Source organism: Solea senegalensis, linkage group LG6 (genome assembly GCF_019176455.1).
Source record: "Solea senegalensis isolate Sse05_10M linkage group LG6, IFAPA_SoseM_1, whole genome shotgun sequence".
Taxonomy (NCBI): Eukaryota; Metazoa; Chordata; class Actinopteri; order Pleuronectiformes; family Soleidae; genus Solea; species Solea senegalensis.
Window position 1 is genome coordinate 15,440,997 of NC_058026.1, and position 26,288 is coordinate 15,467,284.

The window sequence follows — 26,288 nt, forward strand, 5'->3', positions numbered from 1 at the left end:
GTGAAGGCGGCTGAATTGCATATATTAAAACATATTTAAATGTTTCTTTGTTCATATGCCCCAAACTGATTTAGTTCAGATTTTGTCAGTAGCACTCTCAGTCCATCTGCTTCTACAGCAGTATTCTTATAAACTCCACTCTTACGGATCTATTTAGAGCTATTAACCCCTCTTCTAGACAATATGGTTTCTATTCTGACATAATAGCTATTGAAGGATCGGTTATTTACTGGTTTCAGGAAACTGCAGACCGGTACGCAAACCAGCAACCTTCTTGCTTTGAGGCAATAGTGTTCGCCATGTGCTCCCGTGTGGCCGCGCTTTAATACCACGCTACTTAAAACAATCATTTGTGTTAATACTATTTCAGAAAATGCCAATTTATTCTCAGATTCTATGGGCTGCAATTTAATTTGCTTCTCACCTCAACCAAATAAGACTGGGCTAGCATTATTTGTTATTTCAGATCTACGCAATTTGTTACATTTAAAATGGAATAAAAAGCACACCTGTTTTATTTTTACAAGATTTGAATGTCTTAGCTCTTCCCCTAAAGGACGCTGAAGGTTATTCTAAGAGCAGCTATGTCAAAACCTTTTGATCCATTAATGAATACCTGAATCACTGCACTACCCAAACCCAACACAGATATGACTGAATGAATAATTTACCACCCCTCGCTGACTATTGGGACAACATTCACTCCTTGGTCTCTTCTGTTGTCAAACTTGTGCCTGTATTAACAGAAAAATGACCAACATTACTGAACAACAACAAATTGTGAAGCCTGACTCCAGTGTTTCTTCCAGTTTGCAGCTCAAGAAGAGACGAGACAGAAGAATGAAAGGCTCCACCAGCAGCAGAAACATGAAAACCAGATGAGAGACCTACAGCTGCAGTGTGACGCCAACGTCCGAGAGCTGCAGCAGCTGCAGGTGAGCACTGAACTCGCAGCAACACACAAAGACAGAGAGTAACGTTCACCCGTCTCCTGAACCTCACTGTGTGTATGTGTGTGTGTGTTTCAGAATGAGAAGTGCCACTTGCTTATTGAGCATGAGACCCAGAAACTGAAAGAGCTGGATGAGGAGCACAGTCTGGAGCTGAAGGAGTGGAGGGAGAAACTACGACCCAGGAAGAAGGTGAAGCGTCGTCGTTAGTCTGACTCCTGTATATGTACACACAACTTAATGACACACACTGGTAACACTCAAGTCTATCTTGAGGTAGGTTCCCATTAATTGCAGATTCAAAAAAATAAATAAATAAACCAAAAAAAACTGCCATCCTATGCACAAATGTCTGCTGTAGAGGTGGAGCGGTTCACAAAATGTGTGTCCATATGTATATGTATTCATTCATTCATTCATTCATTCATTCATTCACACTTGCACTCACTGTACAAAAAACATGTCACATCTATAGCTTAATAATCTATGATTGATTTTTAAATCAAATATTCTTAAGGAAACTGAAAGAATGGAGCAGCGTGATTAGACACCATTTTACATCAAAGTCATGTGACATTTTTTAACAACTAGAGGGGAGACATTGCTGCATTTAAATATGCTTTTTATTCATTTTGCAAAGAAAAAGCTTAACAACTGTCTTCTCCCTCCTCGTGCTGTCTGTTGTCCACATTGGGTCTCCGTATATGAGTGAACATTTTCCAGGTGTTGTTGCCAGTGTGAGGAACATGTGTATAGTTTTGTCCACCACATCCTCTAACTCCTGCTCACCTCCCGTCTTCTGTCAGCACTCAACGCTTCACGCCTCCACCTTGTCCCAAATTAAAAATTGGTAATATTTCACTGGGTTATTAGCACAACGCGGAAGGCCCAATTACATCCGTCTGTCTGTCCCAAACGCCATCTCCGTCACTGCTTCCGTACATCTTTTTAGTTGCTACATCATGAACCGAGCAGACTGGTACACATGTGCCCTGAACCATGACAGATTTTTGAACCTGATCTGTAGGCACCACTGTGCTTTCCTGTCATGATGTCATGCCCCCCCACCACCAGGGGGGCACACACCCCAGTCTGGGTTGGGAACTACTGTATAAGTAAGAATCGCCAATGGAATTATGTGAAATATCATTATAAATATTTCAATGTCTTTTTCACAAAAAGTTTGACTTTTTTTCCACTTGACCGGCCCCCTGCTGACCAAACTAGACACTCTGTAGCCCCTAGGTCATTTGGGTTTGAGACCCCTGCCTTAAAGCAAATATTGGGACGTTGTTTCACAGAGATGTGCAGTAGGTGGCACCAAAATCCTTGACAACCTGAAGACGTAAATAAAGCTCTTTTGTTGTGATGTGCCGATTTCACCTCCCTCCAGCGTTAAAACTTAAATATGATACCTTTTCTTCTGGTGTTTTTAAGTCTTGCATTAAAAACCAGCTGATGGAAACACACACTATGATCGTGTGGTTGTATGAGGTTGCCTCATGTGCTTGCTTCCTGCTTCCAATCCATCTTTATTTGTAAAGCACTTTAGAACAACCACAGTGAACCAAAGTGCTGTACAGAACAATAACTTCAACACACAATAAAATAAAAGGCATAATGGCTCACAAGAGGCAATAAGATGCATCTAAAACAACAAAAATGAATTAAAAGACATAAAAACATAAATGAGTAATATCAGTTATAAATGAGCATTAGTGTAGTAACCATGTTCTCCTGTGTGTCCTGCAGGCCCTGGAAGAAGAGTTTGCCAGGAAGCTCCAGGAACAGGAAGTGTTCTTCAAGATGAGCGGAGAATCCGAGTGCCTTAACCCGTCAAGCCAGAGCCGCATCTCCAAGTTCTATCCCATCCCCACTGTCCACTCCACTGGATTATAGTTCAGAACAACTCCACACACACACACACACACACACTCTCATGAAGACTGACCCTGTGCTGCCTTGCCCTCGTCGTCTGTCAGTAGATGTCAGTAGTTTTTCTGTCTCTGAGCTCCTCAGTCTTTTTCCTCATTGTGTCTAGTATTTACTCCATCGTCGTCATTTTTGAACGAGAAATCCAGCTGTCGTGTTGTTAATCATCTCACACCCACTGAACGTGAATCATTTCTGTAAAGAATCCAGTGCCTGTAGACTTTAAATCAAAGTGACTGACTTTTTTTTTTGCTGCTCAGTTTTTCTCTATTTAGACTTTTGCACTATGGATTTTTATGCTGTTTCATTTAGATACTTTTGGAATAACAAACCTGTCATTTAGAATAGATATTCAAATATAATGTATTTCAGATGAATAGGACAGAGGAGATTTGTTACCTCATCATGATGATGGAGTATATTTTTATGAAAGTGTAGGTTGTGATGCAGTAGACGTTGCAGTAGCTTGTCTTGTGTTTTATGTCAGTGTCAGCAGAGACCATTGCTTTCTTTTCCAAATGTCTTCCTGTTTCAAACACTTTACACCTGAACGTTACCTTGACAAGCAACCAGAACCTGAAGTAAACCATCACTGTGTATGATAGAGCAAGTGTGGAGATGGTGAAGCCTTTTCCTCCTGTAGGTTTGTCAGTCTGTACGCTGCATGGTCCCTTTTTGTTTTTGCAATTTTTACCTCATGGCATAGAGTTGTTAATCCATTGCTGCCTCACTCCGTAAGTTTGTTGTCCATTTTTGAATGCAGCAGCAGAGCCGCAGTTTCCCGTGTCCACTCGAGCTTAAACACCGATATTCTCCGTGGATTTTTGGTTCAGGGAGTGAGCGGTTTACAAACTGCAGTTTCCAGGCAGAAAAGGTTGATATATTCATTAGACTGTGGAAACATTGTCGCTCCATTTATCTTTTGTTTTCTTTACAGTTGACACCACTTTATTATTATTACCAAGCAAAGTGTTTGCATCTATCGGAGTTAGTTCTTCAGGGATGAATGAAAATTCTGTGTTTGTGAGGTGAGTGCGCAGCTTTTAGCTGAGCTGCAGTCACAGGTGATGATATGTCCTTTATATTTTATTTTCTTTGTTTTTTCTTCAGGATCTGTTTTGCTACCAGGTAGTTTCTTCTTTTTATTGGAATTATAATACAAAGAGTTTTCATTGATATTTTAGCGAATAACCTTTGTTTACTATAAAGCTGTCGTGTTTCCATGTTTAAAGATTTGGGTCAAACTTGTGAATTGTTTTATTTGACTTTTTTTCAAACATACAGTGCACATTTTTATTCCGACTGGAAAAATCTGTGATACTGCATTTAATACAGTTGATGCAAAAAAGGAAAAAAGAAAATGAGCTGACTGGCTCTTGACCTCTGATTGGTCACAATTCTATCATCATATTTTCTCTGATTGTCTTTAAAGTCAGTCGTGTATTTATTACATACCAAAACACAACATACATACCAAAATAGCTATTTATATAAAATGCCCCACTGTGGCAGACGCCACAGCTCACTCCGCTCTACTCAGCAAAGATTAGCATAATCAGTCATTTGTGGATTCATTAAACTGTAAATTGATTTTGTGTTGACAGAAAAACAAATCTGCATCCATATTCAAAAAAAACATGCATTAAAAAGTGTGGTTTTTAGAATGCCAGTGTAATGTTGATTTGTATTTTGCTGTAAATAAACAGTTTTGCTCTTGGATTCAAACAAAGGTTCAGTGAGTCCCACACCGTGAAATTAACTGAAACACACTGAATAAAAACTCGTCAATACAGTGGAAAAGACGAGCTAATTCAAGGCTACAGTGAAGTCTGTGATTTTAAGAAGACAGCAGTAAATTTAAATGGATATAAAAGTATTGTGTGTGTGTGTGTGTCACCACATGCTCGATGCACCATCTTTATTTACACGCCTCTCAGTACAGACTTGATTCAATGGTCCACATGTGTAAATGGTGGCTCTCACACACCAACACTCCTCCTCCTTTCAGACATCATTGTGATTTCTCCTGAAAAACAACACATGAGATTTGTTTTCAGATATCGTCAGATCACATTCATGTGGAAATAAATCAGATCTGTGCATTTGTGTCTACAGATCACACATTCTCATGTCAATGTGACTTTCACGTCCTTCAGACTGTGTTCAGACTGTGGCCAATAGTGTAAATACACGTGTGCATTATGATCACTTGGACGATGAGGGTTCAAACAGTGGAATCATGCTGAGGTTTCATGCCTTTCAAACAAGGATTTTCTAAATGTTTCTAGTAAATTATACTTTCACTTTCGTTTCACCCTACTAACCATTTTCAGGCCAGCTGCCACGCCCACCCTGTGGTTTGTCTTATTAGGTCAGAATTGGGGGTCTGATAGGATATAACGATGGTTCACACCTGATGCTGTGTACACGTGATCCGATCAGGTGACAGACCCCGCCCTTTACTGAAATACACACTGATGTCATGACTTTCGAGATGACAATCCTAATCCTAGTTGACAGAGGGTGTGAGGTGAGGGGTCACACCCTGGACTTACACACCCTTCACTCTCACATTTACACCTATGGTCAATTTAGAGTGTCCAGTTAACCTCTGCATGTGTTTCTGACAACAAATAAATCCGACATCTGGCCTCTGATTAGTTTGAAAAAGTGCTGGTCAGTAGACAGGGGTAAACTGTCGTCAGTCAAGCATTTCATGAATGTGGTGTTTGTCATCAGATGTGAGAGGATCACTCCGGACAGATGTTAAATACCCTGTATGATCCAGGGCTGCAGAATTTAAGCAAACTAAAGTGAGCTCTGACCCGAAACTAACAATAACAACTGACCTCTGTCCCCCTTTGGTCCCTTGGGTCCCCGAGGCCCAGGAAAGCCTTGATCACCTGTGGACAGACATTACAGTCATTATTCAGGACATGGACTATCTGCATGGAGCGTCACTTACCATTCCCACTCCCATTATAAGCCGTCTCTTTAACTTCCACTGGTCGCTAAGGCTACTGCTAGCAAGTCAACATGGTCGACATCGTCTTTTAGTAGTTGTGTTAGTCGTCGTTGCCCTGAAAGATTCAACTAAGGCCTAAAATGAAAAAGACGTTAACATTTACCATCAGTGTGGTACATTTGAATGCAGATTACACACGGTAGTCACGGACTGTTTCAGTGCTCCCGAAAGGCTGTTACCGTGTGTATAAGAAGCCGATACAATGAAAAAGCAGACTGAGACACCTCAGACTCGTTTTTGTGTGGACAGTCCCTCAAAGTTGAGGCTGAAGGATTGTTCTAATGTTCAGGATGCTTGTGGTTTTTCTGTATGACAAGAAGAAGTAAAATACTGTGATATGTGAGTATGAAAACAATTAGTAAAAGTACCTCTGTCTCCTTTTGGACCTGGGAATCCCATGTCCCCTCTCTGTCCTGGTCTCCCAGGTGCTCCTACAATGGCTCCATGAGCTGTGACAAAAAAATTAGATTGTTTTCAGAAGTTCTGCTGACTTGTTGTTTAAATTTCATTCATTTATTGTTACTTTACCTTTGATGTATTCCACCAAGTCAGTGACATTTGCATGGGAACCAAACACTCTGCTGTATCCTGGTGGACCTGGAGGACCAGGTGCTCCGGGTGGACCTTGGATGGCGCGTTCGTTATGACTCCGCTCGATATTACGAAGCCCGCCATATGCTGGAATATAAGATCCGTGTCAACTGATTCCATGACCAGTCGTCTTTTACAGTATGGCATCACAGTACACTTACATTTGATGTATTCCAGCAACTCTGTGGCATTTCCATATGAACCAGACCATCGAGTGAGTCCTGGGGGACCCGCGGGGCCAGGAGGTCCCGGAGGTCCTTGAAAGATTCGACTGTTGTACTCGCTCACGATATCACGCAGCACACCGGCAGCTTTAAATGTGAGAAAACTTGAATTTCAAGACAATAAAACAATGTACCGACAGACATAGAGGAGAGGAGGAGTCAAATCTCAGCTGAAGAAACTGAACATTCAGTACTTTTCTTTTCATACTACAATCTGCTCAGACCTCTCTGTATCTGCACTGCACTGATCATACAGCAGAGTCAGTCTGTAATCACACAGGTGACATCCACTTACATTTGAGATATTCCACCACATCTGCGATATTCTCCTGGGAACTGACCCTGTGGCTTTGGCCAGGTATTCCAGGAAGTCCAGGAGGTCCTGGAGGTCCTTGGACAACACGTCCAGAGTCTCTCAAAACATCACGGAGCAGATCATGGGCTGCGTGTGGAAGACAGTCTGGTTTAATACGGCAGTTAACCTCAACTCATTACCTGTTTCGGAACCAACAACCTTTGTTTACAAATATAACTTTTGACTGGCGGCCTTATATTTAATATTTAAAATGTTTGTTTTAATCGATCTCACTCTCATATTGACAACTACAGTCAATTTAGAGGGTCCAGTTAACCTCTGCATGTTTTTGGACTGCGGGAGGAAACCGGAGAACCTGGATCGATTCTTCCATCCGTCCAGCAACAACTACTTAACCGAGATCGGGTCATGAGGACAGCAGCTCTAGCAGAGAGCCCCAGATGTCCAGTGCTGTTGAAACTGGTGAATTCTGGTCTCTTTTGCTTTTTTAACATCGAGAGGTCGGTGTTTAAAAGGCTGGTAGAGCTGCAGTATTTTTTCCAAATATGTTTCTACCTACATTTAATGTAGTCAGCTACTCTGGCAGCCATATTGGAGTAGGAAACAGCATCCAGGTTCCAGTCTGTGGCACCAGCCCCACCTGGCTCTCCCTTGTGTCCTGGGGGTCCAGGAGGTCCTGGCGGACCAGGGATTCCAAACATAGCTCCTCTCACAGAGCCACCTAGAGAGAATCAAACATAACATGACCTCCTATATTGAGTCCGAAACACTGTGAACAGCCACTTTATGTCCTCGCAACAACACATCCCACATATATGGATCTATGTGCTCGTCCGTCTGTCTGTCCATCACAATCGACCTCTCAGGTAGGTGAATTAAAACGTACTCTTGTAGTGTTCCTGTTGTTCAGGTGTGAGCGACCCTCTCTCAGCACGTTCAGCATAGGAAGCCAGTCTAGTCCTTTCATCACCGTGGCCCTCAGAACCACTGGGGTCAGGGCGACCTTGAGAACCTCTGAAGGCAACGCCTTTAAGAAGCAGTGGATGGACAGTTGAGTTATTTGTTCTGTGAACTAAAAAAAAACAAAAAAAGAATTTCTGTCAAACTTACTTTGAAGGTAGTCACGAATATCTGAGGTGATGTAGTTCCCAGGTCCCACTGAACCAGGTGGTCCTGCAGGTCCGGGCGGTCCTTGTACACCAGGGAAACCTGGAGGTCCAGGCGGCCCCTGAGGACCCATGATTGTTTGATACCCAGCTAGTCAGAAAATCAAAATCAAACATGTGTTACAATAACGCTGTTGATCTATTGTAATTACTTGATACTGTAGATAGTTCAGGTTTTTTTCAGGTTTAGTTCATGTTCACTCGCACTTGACCTGTTACCTCATACAGTCACTTAACCTGATCTATATCTTTGAGGTAAACCTCACAACACGGGGCTTAATGGTGGGTGGGCTGATTTTTTTATTTACTTTTATTTTGTGTCTCTTACTTGATAACACGTTTCCAGGAAGACCAGGAGACCCAGGAGACCCAGGAGGTCCTGGTGGTCCAGGGACACCTAACACCCCCCTGTCTGGTGACAGAAAACCAAGAGTCCTTCTCATCTTTGTTCTCTAAACAAATCACATTTGAAAAGGTGCTAAAGTTCCTCTCACCGTTCATGAGGCTGAGCACCTTTTCAGCAATCTCCTGTTGGTTTTCTATGTTGATATAGCTGCCAATGGTTCCAGTTCCTGGATGTCCGGGTGGACCGGGTGGACCAGGTGGACCAGCAACAAATCTCCTCACATCCTCTCCTGGGCATGAACACAGTCATATTGTTTGTTTTCAAGAGCTCGATATACCGTCATATAAGTTCAATGTGAATATGATGACAAACACATGATGACAAATAGAACAGATACAAAATTCACTACACGTGATCACCCTCAGATGACACTTACGTTGTAGTAGGTTGATGATGTCGCTGGTAGAGATGGCACCAGGAGGACCTGGGGGGCCAGGAGGACCAGGAGCCCCATTAAATCCTCGACCTGAACCTAAATACAGAAGGTAAAGCTAACAGAAAACATTTTCACATCTGGTATAAAACAGTTGATCCTGTGTGATAACTGATCATACTTTGGATGTAGGCGAGGACTTGATTGGCCACGTTGTCCACCATTCCATCCCCTGCATAACCTGAGGATCCCGGAGGACCGGGAGGCCCTGGAGGTCCAGCAGGTCCAGCTAGATACTCCCTGATTTGACTACCTGCAAGTCAGGAAGACATGGTCACAAACAGATCACATGACTTTGGTCTTTCACAAGAGGAGTTACATATTGTCAACCAAAAAATAGACACCCGGTTGCAGAGCTTACTCTGGAGGTAATCAGCAATGTACTGGCTCACATCATCTCTTCCCCTCAGGCCAGAACTGAAGGAACTATCTGGTTAAAAAAAAGACACAAGATCACCGATTTAATGTCACATAGACAAGCAATCATACTCATGGTTGCTTACAATAAGAAAAATAAACGTCAAGTCTAAACATATGTGATATAAAGAGTTAATACTCATGATCTTACCACTAGAGGACGCTCCTGGGAATCCTGCTGCTCCTGGATCACCTGAAATAATGTGATAGAATCTCAGGCTCTGGGCTGTGTAAATACATACAACATGAACTTTTCCAGTGATTTTTATGTATGTCATTTAAAAAAGATAGATATTAAAAAAATAGATATTACTTTGGAACCATTTATTGTTATTAGAACATAAAATTCTAAATGCTTTGATTCACTGGTGCATCCATCTGTGCGCAGCCTCCACTGAATTCCATAATTCATTGCTAAATACTCTTGGTAACGTCTGCAGACACTGACTGTAGAACATCTCTGCATCTTTGGGTGACAGCTGGAAGTGACCATGCATATATTCAATTCATCCTGCCAAATTTATGAGGCTTTCCTGAAAGGCATTATGGGATTTTGTTTTCATAAGGACCAAAAGAACACACAGAATGTGACTATTTTTCAAGGGAGAACATGAAAACTCTACCTCTGTGTCCTGGAGGACCTTGTGGGCCCGGTGGACCCGGTGGGCCCCGAGATCCAACCGGACCTGGGAAACCTAGAAAGCAAAACACTGACTGATCAGACTGAAAGAGTTCAGAGGTTTACCAATGTGAAAACACACAATACAATAGATATCTCATTAATACATCGATAAGTTTGAAAATAAACAAATCAACAGTAAAGTTCACATACCAACACCTGGTTCTCCTGGAAGACCTGGCTGACCTGGTTCACCTGAAACATTGTTGATTTTGTTTAGAAAAAAAACACGACAGTCATAAACGACATGATGCATGAATTGGTTCGCTGTTTTTCTCACCTTGGTAACCACGTGGCCCTCTGTCACCTAAAGAGAACACAGAAATAGATAAAAGCAAAATAAATTAAAGTGGAAAAGACCAACTTGAGCTCACAATTCCCTAAAATACAGTCAGAAAACTCTTTTAATGCATCTATTAATGAAGCTACCTGCTGAACCCTGCAGGCCGGGGGGACCTGGAGGTCCTGGTGGTCCAGCAAAGAAGGTTTCTGAAGAGGGAAAAATGCTTCAGACAATGCCAAACATGACATGTACAGTATACATACAGTATACAGTAAGTTTTCTTTACTTTAACCAACCTGATGTAGGCACAAAACTACCAGGTTCTCCTCTCTCTCCTGGGGGTCCAGGAAAGCCAACGCCTGTGAGGTAAGAATCGCAAGTTAATAATAAAAAATTATTACGAACGAGCCAGTCCACTACAGCTCTGATTACCAGAGCTGGTAGACTGGCTCATTCTGCAGAAACTATGAGGTTTTTGACCACAAAAACAAGCTAATATTTGTAAGTAGACCTCCATAATTCACAATTCTAGTTTGGAAAGATCATTCAATCCCTGCTTTGATGAGTGCATTAACAGCCTAGAAGTTTTTATGCAAGGTTAAAAAAAGTGGATTGTTGAGTTTCATTGCTAGTTCCAATACACAATAGATGACCTGAGACAATCTGAGACAAAATTTAAATGTGATTTCGTGAATTTAGACACTGCACATTCACAAACCACAATTAACACTGTTATGTCTGAGAGTAGTGATGCTAGCTCGTTGCTAGGTTGTTAATCAGTCACAAACTCTCGAGTTCAACACTTTTGAGTTGATTTATTTCCTATGGAATTTCTCCCTTGGTTTAATAGTTTTACACTATAATTGTGTTAGACTTTTGAAATTCTTTCTGTCTTTCTTTCTTTCTTTCTTGTTTACCTGGCTCTCCTGGAGGACCTCTGCGTCCTGGAGGACCTTGTGTGCTCTCTCCTAGACAACGGTGACAGAAACACTTGATTCACGCTCAGTTGGATCTAAGAACTTAAGCATTAAGTTTAAATTGAGAATACCATAGGTAACAAAGAGCTTCCAACGTACCAGGATGACCCTGAGGACCAGGAGGACCTGGAGGTCCTGGAGGACCAGGCCATCCTCCCGCTGATGAAAGGTCTGTCAGAAATGGAAACATTTTACAGTGTAAATTATATTAGCACCACATAGCGTCAGAGTCATTACTGTAAATGGAGAGTACTCACGACCAGTTCGGGTGGCACTAACAGTCTCTGAACTTGTGACGCTGATGCCGGGCTCACCAGGTTTACCTTGTGCTCCTCTCTCTCCTCTGTCTCCCCTGTCTCCTTTCTCCCCTTGTGCTCCTTTAGGACCTAGATGATTGAGGCAGAGCACCATCACAGGAACAGCCACCTGTCCACTTATCTATCCTCACCAAAATATATTCTACATCAGTTTCTCATTATTTATCAGAGGCGTTTGAATACCAGGTTGTCCCGGGAGACCAGCAGGACCAATTGGACCAGACAAACCAGGGGCTCCAGCAGGGCCTGGAGGACCAGCAGCTCCTGGAGGTCCAGGGATGGCCACAGTATCAGAGCCAACTAGAAACAACGAAGAAAAAGACATGAAGCAGGCAATGTACACAATCATGATAATCAACACAACATGGACACGTTTGCAGTTCTTACTTGGACTGATGACTTTACCAGGCAAACCAGGTTCACCTGAAAATTAGCATTATATCAGACCACAAAACATAAAGAGGCAAAGTCAAGACTGGCTAGAAATCCTTTCCCTTTCCCCTGATGTTAATGATTCATGATTTTTGCCTCTGATCCGGCCCTTGCTGCCTGACTACCATGCTCTGACCCAACTCCGGCTTTAAATAGGAAAGTCTTCATTAGAAAGTCAGAAAATACCTTTAGCACCAGGGTGTCCAGGATTCCCAGCAATGCCTGTGGTAATCAACCAGAAACATATTTATAAATGCATTTATATTATAACAAAGGACTCTACCATTGTACTGTCTGTTATATTATTGTAGTATCATACCTGGGGGTCCTTGAAGACCGGGGGTTCCTGGAGGAAAAAGCAACAACTTAGTTTTCATGTCATTGTTGTGTTTTCCCTTTTTGTTATTGTGATTTACATTTCAGGTTGAATGTATATTAAATACAAACCAATGTTATGATTTTACAACTGATTAAGAATACTGCCACATGGACAGCATCGAGGTACCTGAGGGACCAGCATCTCCAGGAAGTCCAGGTGGCCCTCTGACACCAGGAAGTCCCATTGAACCAGTGTCACCTGCAATTTATACCCAAAAACCTTAGTTAACAACAGGAGAACATACTGCTGCTGAAGTTTGTATAAATATCAGCGTCACTAGCTATAACCACTCAAATAATGTGTCCTGTGTTTTACTCGTTGGTTACACAGCAGGGGAGTTGATGTTTGTTACTCCGGCTGTGATTTAATGCTGGTGGTTCTTGTCGTTAGACTGCCATATTACACAGAGAAGTTCACTGACATGCTGACATGGGCTTATTATGTGATTAATTATTATTAAGCACTGATCCAAAATCACTATCTACAGTCTAATTCATTTCCATTTCACCATTATGACTATTTTTTTCTGATCTATCCCAAATTGAGGTGAATTACAGATAGTGGAGCTGTAATTATGACTCGTCAGATCACAGTCATAAAGAAGCTGTAGATATCTGATGCATAAAAACAGAATCTGCTTGAAAGGGATACACGTTTGATGGGTTGTATTGACATGCTTGAGATAATATGATCTTTGGGGAAACTGAACTGGGGGACTCCTGCTGTACGACTGTTCTTTGCCATGTCATTGTAGTAATGCCAGTAGTCACATGACTCTGAGAGCATCATGGGAAATTAAATTAGGACGATCATAACTCTCCTCACCTGTAATTCCTTTAGCCCCCTTTGGTCCAGCAGGGCCTTGTGGTCCCATTTGTCCAGGTTGACCTTTGAACCATGAAAACAGGAATTATCTAAAGGCTCCTTTTGAACTTTAAACATTCTTTTGCACTCAAGCAACGTCAGGTTACACCTTGTTTAACCTCATGTAAGTATAACAAGATATAACCTTGTTATACTAACATAAGGTCTCAACGTTACTATGTAAAGTGCCTTGAGATAATGAATGTTATGAATTGGCATTATACAAATAAAATTTAATTGACTTAATTTCAATTTAAGTGTACAATTTAAGTACTGACACAAGTATGAATAAATAAAAATATATGTTTTTTCAAATCACAAATGAAATCTTCCGAGCAGAGTGTGCAACACTCACAGTAGATATTTATGTCAATGAACATGTCAATGGGACAAAAACAGGATCATTAAAGGAAAATGGCGTTTGTAATTGTCATTGATGGGATGTCAGAGCCTGATGAAAACTTACATGTGTTATAACATGGGTCTCAAACTCAAATGACCTGGGGGCCACTGAGTGTCCGGTCTGATCAGGAGGGGAAGGCAATATGATATATGATATCAGTGACGATATTTCAGGTATTTCAAAATAAAAGTGTAACCCAAAAGAGACCTGGTTGGAACAAGGGCCTTTCTGCATGGAGTTCACATGTTCTCCCCGTGTGTTTTTCCACCTTCCTCCCACAGTCCAAAACATGCAATATTGGGATTAGGTAGGCTTAGGCAACCCTCATATGTGGTGGTTAAAGCGGTAGAAATGGACGGATAGTCACAATAAAAATGATGGCGCAAAATGAATCTGTAAATTAAAAGAAAACAACCAAAATAACTTATTGCAAATTGGAGATTGCAAGTGAGACCTCTGCCCTTTATGCTTTAGAAATAAGTTTTTAACAAACCTTGTTTTTATTCCTTACAGTTTTCTGCAGTATTTGTCATGATCTCATTCACCTCAGCTCACCAGCCCCTCCTTCTCCTCGCCTGCCTGCCAGCCACTCCCTGCTCATTAGTCCAACTCTCCCCACCTGTTGCACTCAGCTGCCTCTGATCACCAATCAACCCAGTATATAAGCTCCCCTCTCAGTTCACTCAGTACCAGAGTAGCCCTGCCCGGGACCTGTCATTGCCCTTGTGTGGGCTTGTTGTCTTGGGCCGAAGTTCTCTCTGCATGTCGCAATATGGAGCTCAGCCTACCAACTAGTGTGTGTGTGTGTGTGTGTGTGTGTGTGTGTGCGTGCAACACACACCAGTCTGCTTCCCCGTCCATCTACGGCAGACACGCTCCGTCCTCCTCAGACAACCAGAGTTCTTCTTTTATGGTTTTGTCAAAAGTGGTCTGGTTAGAGATTTTACAATTTGTCCCGGAAACAAATTGTGTTTGAGGCTGAGAGTTTGTAATCCAAGGTGAATTCTGTCATTCTTCATGTATTTGTATATTCACTATTGTTTACACTGTACATTCATTATTTATTAAATGAATCAATGATGTGTTTATTTTAGACAGAAGTAGTAGATCACTGCTATAACCAATCAGACTTTAGACTGGCTGCATTTGTTTGATTATTTATTTACAAAAAGATCATTTTTATAAATCAGAGACATTGCTCTGATTTACTCATCCTGAAATATATTTAAGCATAGACCAAAAAATAATTGTTATCTTTTAAAATAACATTCATCAAACCCACCTGAGGGTCCACGTGGACCCCACTCTCCCTGCTCTCCTTTGGTCCCTGGCACTCCTGGACTTCCTCTGTCACCTGCATTTAGAAGGTCAGTAAAACCTCTGTCCATACAAGAGTTACTTACTTACTGTGAATAGGCCAACAATGAAAAATGTGACAAGAACCTTTAACTCCTGGAGCTCCTGCTTCACCCTGGTAACCCTTTGGACCAGGAGAACCTGACAGACAAATGATAAACACATTTAATAAAACTGCTTTCAGTCACTACAAAAAACAACACAGACAAAATATGAAGCTCCTACCGGGGATTCCTGACACACCGTTATGTCCCACGTCACCTGTGTCAAACAAGGATAAGTTTCATAAATAATAAATCAATAAATGTTGATTTTTAAACAATATTTTAAAAAAATATTCTGTGATCTCTCTCGTGCTGTAACATGATTGCAAACCACTTAAATAATAGCCATAGCATTTTGAACCCATTAAATCAAAGTTTACAGAGTTTGGCGACACTGCATTGTATTTTGGTGACTCTTTTCAGGGACGTTGCACTTTGCAGACGGTCCCTGCGCTCTGGTCTCACTGACGACTGGACATAGAGATCAATGTAGTTGCTCCAGCTGATGAAAACGATGCACATACTTTATATAGATAGTCTTCTGGTTTCAGAGTGACCCTCTTACTTCCGGCAAAAAGCCTGTCGCAGTCACTTCCGGCTTACGCATCCTTCGGATCACATAACTTGTGTGAGATGGAAAAACTGGACGAAACGGGAAACGCTCATTTTCCATTTTATTTAATTGACGATTGAACGAATGACGCGCAAATTGAGCTGTCTTTAAAAGTCTTTTAAGTAAAAAGATTTACAATTTCATCATAACCTTTAAATTTACCTTTTGGCCCAGCAGGTCCAACGACACCAGCAAGACCGGGACGTCCTGGTTCTCCTTGAGATCCTGTAAAATCAAGCTTCATTATCAAAGGTAAAACGAGTAACCTGCCATTGATTTAATGTGGGGAGAGACACAAACTGTACTCTGCCTTTCTCTCCAAAACCAGGTGGTCCAGTCTCTCCGCGGGGGCCCATCAGTCCATCCCGGCCCCTCTGACCTGGTGGTCCCTCAATACCTTGTTCACCTGGTCACAATGAAGGAGGAACTTAGCCCAAGACTCTTCCCTCTGCCTCATAAAGCAACAGAAAACAAGTGAAACTGGAAATTACCTGCACTTCCCTTTGGTCCCCTCACACCATCCAATCCTGAATGACCCATCTGCCCAGGGGGACCTTCACAAAAGAGATGTTACAGAGCGTAAACAGATAGAACACACAGTGGGTCACTGTTTTCAGTGTCTCTGTCTTACCTGGCAGACCAGGGAAACCGCTTTCCCCTGAAAAACACACATTTTTATTGGATGGTTCCCATTTTAAGAGTTTGATTAGAACAGTCCTGGGGTTTTGTGTTTATGAAATTAGGATTCATAACTCACCTTTTTGTCCTATCGCCCCTGGGTCGCCTGTAACAGAACAGCCAAACTTATGATATACACTGGCATAAAACCCTTGAGTTGAACTAATAATAACTTTTTAAATCAAACCGATAAACTGGTTTCATAGAGTCATTACTCCAGGGCTTCACTTACTTTTTCCACTACCACAGTGAACGTGTAATGATTGCGGTTATTATAATATTGTATTTTAATATTTGTGAATTTCTTGCCACTGTATGTGACCTGTATTCTGAAGTCTGCTAGGATCTGTGCAAACATACCTTTGGGTCCTGAATCTCCTCTCTCCCCTTTTAGACCGTGTGTAAGTGTTTCTAAAAGACACAACAAAGTTATAATCAGTTATAGTTGCAGTTTTACAGGGTTTTTTTTTCCAAGTAGATCCAGTTCAATCTCTGGTGCATCCTCTGCAGTAAGAACTGGCTCCAGAGGCACATTCAGCTCTGTCAGCATTATTTGTCAATATTACCACAATCAATAAACCCTCTGTGTGTGTGTGTGTGTGTGTGTGTGTGTGTGTGTGTGTGTGTGTGTGTGTGTGTAGTTCAGTCTGTACCTCTCATAGCATCTGAGTGGAGTTCAGCCCTGACCAGCTGCTGAATGGTCCTCTGCAGGACAGCACTGTCCTGTCTTGGCCCGCCTGCACCACCCACTCCTGACCCTGCAGCTCCCAGGTTGATTGTGTTGTCAGAGCGGGTCAGGCCACCAGAACTCCTGCCAATGTACGACGACTCCAGTGGGTCGACGATGTTGATGCCTGAGGAGGCTGACAATCGGCTGGACGTGGCTGAGGCCGTGCCCGCGCTGGCTTCTAATGCGTCGACGCGGTTCTTGAGACGCTTCACTTCTTCCCCTTTGAAACGCGAGAGAAGATGGTGAGCATGTGAAAAAATCACCTCTTCTTCACCCTCATGAAGGAAAACCTGTTTTATTCTCCTACCCAGAGCAATGAGCCCAAAGAGGAGTCCGAGGAGGAGGAGGAGGCCGAGCAGGAGGCCCAACAGCCACTTCCACCAGCTGCAGCAGGAGCACCAGCCAAAGCCAAATTCATCTTTTTGAATCTCTGACGAAAAAGGTCAGATACAAGAAACAATAAGAAAAGTTTATATACTTAGTCTTTCGTAAATGGTCTTCTTACATGCCAGGACAGCAACAGTGTGGTAATAGTATAGTCATAATGTTGAGATAGTGAAAAAATGTTATGGTACTATTAGCTTATATTTAATGTAATTTACAGCCTGGTAAGAATAACGTCACTAGAGTTGCAAGTGTGTGGTTTTGTGAGAGAAAAACTTGCTGAAACTGGCAAATCACAAAGGCCTCTGTGTAACCCTGGCCCCATCATTTATCTACAGTGTTCCTCTTTGTATCTTTGTTGAACCTGATCTAACTGGGGAAAAGGACCGATAACACTACTACGCAGTCCTCCCCAAGGTCGACTCTAGGTGTCAGTCTTGACCTGACGTCTCCCCCTTTTCTCCAAAACCTTAGATATGCCATAAGTCTGGGATTCACAGGCAGAATGACAGAGGATGCCCAACTGTTCACATCTCGTTGTTCAGTGACAGCATGGTTAACTGTTAGTCCCCATTCAGTGTGTGTGTCCACATTGTTTTACATGTGTGAACAGAAACCTAATTTCTTTTTTTTAAATCCAGACACACACCATGGGTCTGGATGTCACTGTCCTGGCCCAGGATCCACATCAGCTGTGATGAACATGTTGTTTACTTGTAATCATGGATCTTAATACAAGATCTGAATGAAAATCTGACAGTAACTCCAGGAGAAACATAGAAAGAGTATCCCACAACATTTTTATCCAATGAATGAATGAATGAATGAATGCGTTTTGGCAGTGAATAAATGCCCCGCCCCCTCACAAACAGGCCAATCATCTGTAACAGGCCATCACTGACTGCAGCTTTAACTTCTATTCATATAATTTATGTTTGTGTTTACGAGTACATTTTATATATTATTATTATTATATATATACACTGTACCTGCATATGTGGCCTTGTCCTTTTTTGCAACTTTCAGCGCTGAATCATCTTAAATCAAAATCAAAATGAATTATATGGCAAACAGGAAGTGCACTGTGTCTTGTGTAATATATGAAATAAAACTCAATACAACTCGTCGAATTACATTTAGCGTCTGCTAGTTCGTCCATTGTGCTGGTTGATAACTTCTGTTTCTTCAGGGAGTCATCAGAGTAGGACACTAAGTGAGAACATATTATAAAACAAGGCATAAACAACAGTGGATTAGCATTACAAATCATAGCGGTAGCAGAAGTCCTTTACTTTGCAGTATTTGCTATTACCAGCAGAAGTGAGAGGTGCAGCCGAGCTGATGAACTGCTTCCCTGTGTCTTTGGTCATGACCAGCCTCTCTGTCTCCTTTTTGATGGGCACGTTCTCCTTCTCTATCAGCACAAAGTTAAAGTCTTTGCCTGGAGCTCCATCAAAGCTGGGACTGCTGGGCCTCACTGTAAGAAACAAACAACACAACATTCACAACTCAACTGGTAAGGATGCTAAACTATTTATCTAATGCAGGGGAGCCTGAGCCACATTTAAACCTGACATGTTTTTAATAAGTGGACTGTTCTAACCAAGGGTGCAGGTTTGTGTATATATGCTGGGGACATGTATAATTGTATTTTATTTTGTGAAAATGCACCTGTTCTTTGTGCTGTGTTTTTTTTTCTTACGGGCCTTAGAAAGCTGCCTGCTGATTGGCTACTGAGTGACAGCTCAATGGACCTGAAGCTTGGAATTGCTTACTCTATTGACGTCATTCTGCTCTATAAATACATTTGAGTTGAGTTGTTTTGACCCAGATTTGCACATACAATAAGTCTGTTAGTCAGCCTTCTTTCACCTGCACAACAGAACAAAAAAGAAACATCCTGTCATTAAAGGATGCTGAAAAGCTTGTTCATGCTACTATTACATCTAGGCAAAACTACTGTAAGCCATTATTTACAGGATGCTCTAAAAAGTCTCTTTCTAGTCTTTCGTTGAGTACTGATCTAGGGAACTAGGATAAGAGACACCACTCTAGTGCTTTACAAAATTTAGAATATAATCATTTATTGTCACTGAAGTGATCTGAAAATTTGCATTTGGTGTGAACGTAGCATTAGGCTCTGACAGTAAATCTATGAGAAAATGATTTCCAGAATCAATTTGACCAATCAGGAGCCAGAGCTCTACACGGAGGCCTCCCTGTGTGACCGCATGTTTGGCGGTGGAGCACTTATTCACTATGAGGTTATAGGTTATTTGTCAGAAGCTAATGCTAACAACAGCAATGGAAAAGAGCCAAAAGATGACATCGCTGACAACAGCTTTAATATGCAGCTGTGATATATGCAATATATTCAGTATTGTAATCTGTCAATCTGCCATTATATTACATTACTTCTTTTATACGGATGTTGTTATTCCTATTGGCATCTTTGCAGGCTGCAGGATCCAGATCCAGTTTTGAGGCTATTATTATTATTATAATTCATATCACATCATCACCCTTATTATTATTATTATTGTTATGCTATAATTAAAGTTGATATCAGTGTCATCTTTATCAACAATCTCTGCTGCTGCTATATAAATGACATTGTAGTTCTATAAACATGTCATCACTGACAGAATCTCTTTCTTCTGTCTCTGCCTCATCAAGTTTTGTATTTCAAGTCAGTAGATAATGTATAAAGTGCACAGCATAACAAACACATAAATAAAGGCAAATGTTTGAATATTATATTCCATCCATCCATCCACTATTGCTTTATCCTCCACAGGAGGGTTGCAGGGGGTGCTGTGCCAATCTCAGCTGACAGGGCGATAGGCGGGTCACACCCTGGACAGTTCACCAGTCCATCACAGGCCCACATACAGAGACAAACAACCATTCAACCATTCACTCTCACACCTATGGTCAATTTTAGAGTAATTTACCTAATCCCCATATTGCATGTTTTTGGACTGTGGGAGGAAACCAGAGAACCCAGAGAAAAGCCACACACACACACACACACACACACACACACACACGGGGAGAGCTCAAACCCAGGTCGTCTTGCTGCAAAGGCAAGAGTGCTAATCACTACACCAACCATGTAGTGGTTACCTAACCTAGGGTTACCTAACCTAACCGTGTATCATATACAGTATCTTTCCAGGTCTCACCTGTGGTTGTGCTTATTCCAGTGCCAGAAACATTTTTCTGCACGCCATAAACTGTGAGGAGACAAGAAGACATCTTCAATAAAGATCAATACAACTGACAGTTTTATTTAAAAAACAACAACAATTAAAAAGCTCATAAAAATAAACAACTTTAAATATTTACCTATCTGAGTGCTGGTGCCAGTGGGAGAGAGAGCAGTGGGACTAGTACTGACCAGATTATTCTGAACACCATACACTGGAACAGAGAAAAGCAACATTGTCAACTGCTGTCGGTGCACAGCTTCAGATGTGAAACACATGAGGGTGGTGAGATGAGGTGGAGGAGAGGCTCACCAGTGCTGCTGGGAGATAATCCACTGCTCACATAGGGAGAGCTGAGTGTCAGGTTGTTCTGAGCTCCTGGAGAGGACACAACCATTAACAGCTGCAGGAACTTCATATGTAATGTACGATTGCATTAATTAGTTTATTAGGCCATGAGTATATTGCTGACCTGACTGGTAAAGAGTGGAGGAAGTGGACAGATTGTTTGGGTTGCTGCTGTAACTGTAACTGCTGCTTACTCCTCCAGGCCAAATGCTGCCATAGTGCTCTAGAATGAACAGAAGAAACATGTTAGGCTTTAAGGAAGCATTTGTCAGGGTCCTCATTGTTCTCCCACTTTTGACATGCAAATGAATAGATTGAGTGGAACGTGAACCTGTAGTCGTGGAGCTCTCAGACATGGTCCTGGCCTCCACACCAGCCTTCCTGGGGATGGGCAGTGTGTTGTTGGGGGACTGTGTGGGGCTGGTGCTGGTGGAGTGGTTTCCTCTCAGCAGACGCTTCACATCGTCCAGCTCTGTCCCTGCAGGGAGCCACAGAGGAACATTTCCTTTTACCTCACACTGCTGTCTAGATTTAATAATTACAGGATATAATGTAACTGAACTCTGTAGTAACAGATCTATGTATAGACATGGACAATGCAAGTCACACTCACAACTTGCTGGTGGAGAAGCACTCTGAAGTCGGGCTCTGATCTCACTCTCTATGAAAAGACGACATGGTCACTGAGTGATCATGAAATGGTCATGTACTGTTGCACGAGTCACTGAATGCCTACCTCTGCTCCGAGTTCTCCCTCTGGTGGCAGAACTTGAAGTTGCAGTTGATGTGCCTGCAAGAAAACACATTTACATGTGTGAGCCGAGGTGGTGTACTTTGCCATTGTGTGGGATTTACATAAATAATGAATTGTCCAAGTGCTGATTTGAAATTTTGGTCAAAAAGAAAAGAAAATGAGTTGTTCACTTTTGCCACTCTGAGCATAATCTTTTGTTTGAAACTAAACTGTAGAATAATCCGGAATCTGTTAAATAAAATAAATGATTGGATTAACTGCTAATGGGTGTCATTCAAACCTATAAGTGATGGGCATCTTTTGTATGTGAGACTGAAAGGATTCAATCACTTACTGTACACCTTCCTGTTATACTCAGGGGAAGAGTTTGTGCTTGAGCTGTCTGAAACACGGAGATCAAAAACAATCACATGAACCTTCAGTTTACTGTTTCTTGTTCAACTCGTGTAAGTGCTGACCAATAACCAACCATCGAACACGTCGGAGAGAGCTGCTGCCATCGCGGTCGTGCTCTTCTTCTCTCTTGCAGAAGGCGAGTAAGTGGCTGCAGAGGACGATCCTCTCTTTCCAGATCCACCTGAGCTGTAGCTGGTCTTGGTCACTGTGGTAACACCACCGAGACCTCCATCCCTTCTCCCCTCTCTGCCACCACTCACAAAACTAGAAGACATGCCGGAGGACATTCCTCCACCTGCCCCAATCTCTGTCATGGGTTCAGCAGCTCCTACATTAGTGAAGCTGGTGCTTCCAGAACCTCTGTTTAGTCCAGATCCACTGGAGCTTCTGGATGATATCGCCACAGAGCTGCTTGTGACACCAGAGCCTCCTGATGCAGATCTTCCACCTGACTCACCTGCACTTAGTGAAAAATCACCTAGGGGGATAAATAGCACATGGGGGGGGGAGGGATTGAGATTAAAGCACTCAGAAAACTGCCCACTGGATGGCTCACATCCAATTGCCTGCAAATCCTTCTCCAGCTCAGTTGACAGAACTTGACAGTCAAAGTTAATGGTTGACCTTTTAAGCTTGAATTGTTTTTATTAAATTACATTCCCAAGGAAAGACTCAGCTTGTCTGACAGCATACTGTGCCTGCACATGTCCAATAAGACTCTTATTCATAAAATATTTCCCTGACTGATTTACGACACAGGCGTGAGAAGTGTCCAGGGTGTTGATCCACAGATACATGTCATCTCATGTTTCTGAGATCTATTTACTCATCCTCCTCCTGCTGGTGATCATTTTGCCTCAAATACTTGGCAACTATGTCACTTTGGAAATGTAGTAAGTAAAGTAATAAGTAATAAGTAAAGTAGTAACATCATCTCAGATTAGACAATTTACTTAACTTTTCAGACAGTTATTGTACAGGAGTATTTTTTTTGGGTGAAGCTGACATAAACATAATTGATTTGATCTCTCTCTCTCTCTCTCTCTCTCTCTCTCTCTCGCTGTGAACTGGACTGTGATTGGTCAGTTACTGGTATGATATCATGTTAGACAGCCTATGCCTGAACTTAACCATAACCAGTTAATGTCTAACCCCACCCTTAACCATTACAACTAAATGCCTAACCAAATAAGCCTAAACCTAATTCTAACATTAACCCTAAAACTAAAGTCTTAATCCCCAAAAAGCCCTTAAAAGTTGTGAGAACCATGAGACGTCCTCAGTCGCTCTGGTTAGCATGTTTTGTTTGGTCTTCACAAAGACAAACATACAAGAACACATTGATTGCTGCACCGTGTTTACATTGAAGAGCGGAGAGCAGAGAACAATGAAGATGCAGGAACACACACACATCTTACCTCTTACTCCAGTGCCTCCAGCACTCCCAACATTCCTGGTTGTGGTTAGCTTGTCCATCCAGCGGTATCTGTTGAAAACGACAGGGTGTATACAGGAAGAGTGTGTGAGAGTCATGCTATGTGAAATACAGGATTTTCATTATTGGACTGGAGTAAACCAAAGTCACATTTGGCTCTGGTCATATTTCTCTCCTTTGAAGTCATATATGCCATTGATTGAAAGGGTTTGCCGCGTCATTGTATAGAAACGACAGGAGGCTATTGTTCGCTTGATGAATGTGTCTTTCCTTGAAGGCCCCGCTGTCCTTTTATGTCACAAGGAAAGACACAAAGAGGTGAAGCGCTAAAGAAACGTAACTACAAGAGATCTGATATGATGTATCTGCACAGCAGGTGGATCCTACTGTAGGCAGAGGCAGGTGTAGAGTAAATAACAAAATAATTATTGTATTATTATGAACATTTATGAGGACATTGTAATGTGCAGTGTTTACTATCGTTTAACCACCTACAGAACCAACAGAACACAATTGTGGGTTGTTTTTACGAGTTTTGCTTTGGATGTGGAGAGGACGTTGAGGATCAGCAGCCACACAGGCTACACAGCAGGAGCAGCAGCAAAATCCCTTTAAATACGATGTCTTACCTTAGACTATCGGCAACAACTAGGTCCAAGCTCGTTCCTGCAGCCTGAACTGTCCTCACTCAGGGCCTCTCAAAGTTTTTGGGTCTGGGGACCCTTACATTTCCCCTTAAACTCCTCTCATAATAGTAACATATGCTCCAGCCTTTGTATCTTGTGTATTGGGTTAAAATGTGGATTTTTTTTCATCATCATCAACTTAAATGTGTCTCTCAATTATCTGTCACTTTCTAATGGGAACAGCTTTATCCAGCTGTGTTACACATCTGTTTATCATAGATCAAAACACATCCATAACCAAAGAAAACTTCAGATATCATTTACATGAATGCCTCTGTGCTCAATCTCTCCTCTTGTTGGATGCCATCTATCATGGGACGCTGAGATTCATGACCGGCTATAGGCCCCTCACACGCCATTGCACCGCGTCCTCTCTGGTCAGCTGCTCATCATTGCATTGGTACAATTTCTTTTACTGTCCCCTCTGTCTACACAGAGCTCGGCAAAAAGTCATTTTCCTAAAAATTCTTGTATAGTCACTGGAGAGGACATCTTTGGGAACTTGCTCCTGCTCCTAGCTTTGTAATCTCTTTATTCACTTGACATTTTGCAAGTTTAGGTCTCTCTTGAAAATGACACCCCGGGTCTCAATGGGATAACCTGTATAAATAAAGGTCAACAAGAAAAGACAACCTAAACAAGCTGTCACACTTCCCACGTTTATAAGCAATTTGTTATTACGACACGATTACCTGCAAACACATAAATGTCAGGTTAAAAAAATAAATAAATGAGGGCCAAGGGCTTGTTCAGTTTTATTTTTTTGTTGCACAGATCCAGGTAAAAGCAGCTGTACGTGTACAGTCAGCCAGTTGGCTGAAAATCTGTTTTTGTCAAACACTAACATGGACCTTTTTGTTTGCCCCTGGGCTGCAGCAATCTTCTCAAAACTCAAATATGCTTTTTTCCATTCAGCGCAGCTTTTAGCTTGAAGTGACTTGTCTTTTGGGGCATGTTTTCTCAGCCTCAGAGAGAGAGAAGCCTCAAGCTCAGGAGCGGCAGCTGCTGTGGGCACAAACAATGTTTCTCCCAACTGGTCACGCAATAAATACAGCCTTCACCCACAAGATGGCACAGAAGCCAACGTCTTTAACCCTAACACTGTGTGTGCACATGTCACATCTATCTATCTATCTATCTATCTATCTATCTATCTATCTATCTATCTATCTGTCTATATGTCTGTCTGTCTGTCTGTCTGTCTGTCTATTTATCTATCTCTCTATCTCTCTCTATCTATCTATATATACTCAATTAATTAAGTTGATATTCCTTAGATACTTTTTATTGCATTCCCTACCATGTGCTCTATAATTTTCATTGCTAATTTACATTATATCTTTCAGCAAAGCAATAAACTTGGATGACATTCTTCATTACGGTTGTAACTTGTACTTGGTACCAGGTATGAACATGCAACATTAGTTAACAATATATATTTATATATGCATTAACAATAGGCAGATAAAATCATTTAGTTAAGCTTTGACTCACCTCTTATATCATTTGTGCAAAAATAAACCAGCCGTCTGCACCCATCAGAGACAAATAATCACTTTGTCCTCTTCACTTTATCGCATTAAGTCCAGGTGCAGACTGTACATGTGCCTGCAGACTTTATGTATTAGCTTTGTCTGATTCATAGCTTCAGTCAACAAGTTCCAACACGGTGGAAGGGGCCGTGTCTTCGGCTGAAGACACGCACCTGTGCAGAATGTGTGCAGAAAATAGCCATGGGGCTCAGTGAGTGAAAAACGAAAACATGGAGAGAGTGAATGTGGTTGAACGATTTGTGTAACGCCCCTGCATTTATTACTTCATTTATGTGGAGATCAGTGTAGATGGATGTGTCTGGTGACTC

General features: G+C 41.8%; 2 protein-coding genes across 2 annotated transcripts in view; one reads left to right on the forward strand and one right to left on the reverse strand.

Moving 5' to 3' along the window:
• slkb (STE20-like kinase b) overlaps positions 1 to 4,601 on the forward strand; it is a 26,763-nt gene extending 22,162 nt beyond the window's left edge. Inside the window, exons 16-18 of the mRNA XM_044027450.1 lie at positions 810 to 935; positions 1,029 to 1,142; positions 2,703 to 4,601. Of these exons, the coding sequence (XP_043883385.1) occupies positions 810 to 935; positions 1,029 to 1,142; positions 2,703 to 2,849 (387 nt within the window). The 3' untranslated portion in view covers positions 2,850 to 4,601. The remainder of the gene's footprint in view (positions 1 to 809; positions 936 to 1,028; positions 1,143 to 2,702) is intronic.
• LOC122770540 (collagen alpha-1(XVII) chain-like) lies at positions 4,122 to 26,069 on the reverse strand. The gene is made up of 54 exons (XM_044027449.1): positions 25,922 to 26,069; positions 23,725 to 23,792; positions 22,380 to 22,784; positions 22,245 to 22,292; positions 21,893 to 21,946; positions 21,770 to 21,817; positions 21,488 to 21,634; positions 21,281 to 21,379; positions 21,121 to 21,186; positions 20,948 to 21,022; positions 20,785 to 20,835; positions 18,912 to 19,076; positions 18,734 to 18,808; positions 18,589 to 18,636; positions 17,523 to 17,645; positions 17,139 to 17,435; positions 16,846 to 16,896; positions 16,565 to 16,591; positions 16,439 to 16,465; positions 16,299 to 16,361; positions 16,118 to 16,213; positions 15,970 to 16,032; positions 15,376 to 15,411; positions 15,238 to 15,291; positions 15,077 to 15,148; positions 13,353 to 13,415; positions 12,654 to 12,725; positions 12,468 to 12,494; positions 12,335 to 12,370; positions 12,104 to 12,139; positions 11,900 to 12,016; positions 11,657 to 11,785; positions 11,499 to 11,570; positions 11,340 to 11,390; positions 10,719 to 10,781; positions 10,569 to 10,628; positions 10,420 to 10,446; positions 10,293 to 10,334; positions 10,084 to 10,155; positions 9,612 to 9,653; positions 9,405 to 9,473; positions 9,165 to 9,296; positions 8,987 to 9,082; positions 8,699 to 8,839; positions 8,533 to 8,616; positions 8,149 to 8,295; positions 7,925 to 8,065; positions 7,598 to 7,759; positions 7,018 to 7,164; positions 6,660 to 6,809; positions 6,436 to 6,585; positions 6,276 to 6,356; positions 5,732 to 5,785; positions 4,122 to 4,908 (listed from the first exon to the last, which is right to left on the reverse strand). The coding sequence occupies exons 2-54, from the start codon at positions 23,780 to 23,782 to the stop codon at positions 4,862 to 4,864; spliced, it is 4,758 nt and encodes a 1,585-aa protein (XP_043883384.1). The 5' UTR covers positions 23,783 to 23,792; positions 25,922 to 26,069; the 3' UTR covers positions 4,122 to 4,861.
• Between the last annotated feature and the right edge of the window lie 219 nt (positions 26,070 to 26,288).

Bases quoted from the DNA above. Each gene is read 5' to 3' on its own strand.
- LOC122770540 (XM_044027449.1), bottom strand. From the start codon at position 23,782: ATGGACAAGCTAACCACAACCAGGAATGTTGGGAGTGCTGGAGGCACT. The intron at 18,809-18,911 runs GTAATAGCAAAT...GTTCTCACTTAG, and splicing joins TGCACCTCTCACTTCTGCTG to TGTCCTACTCTGATGACTCC. The intron at 7,760-7,924 runs GTACGTTTTAAT...GATTCTCTCTAG, and splicing joins ACAACAGGAACACTACAAGA to GTGGCTCTGTGAGAGGAGCT.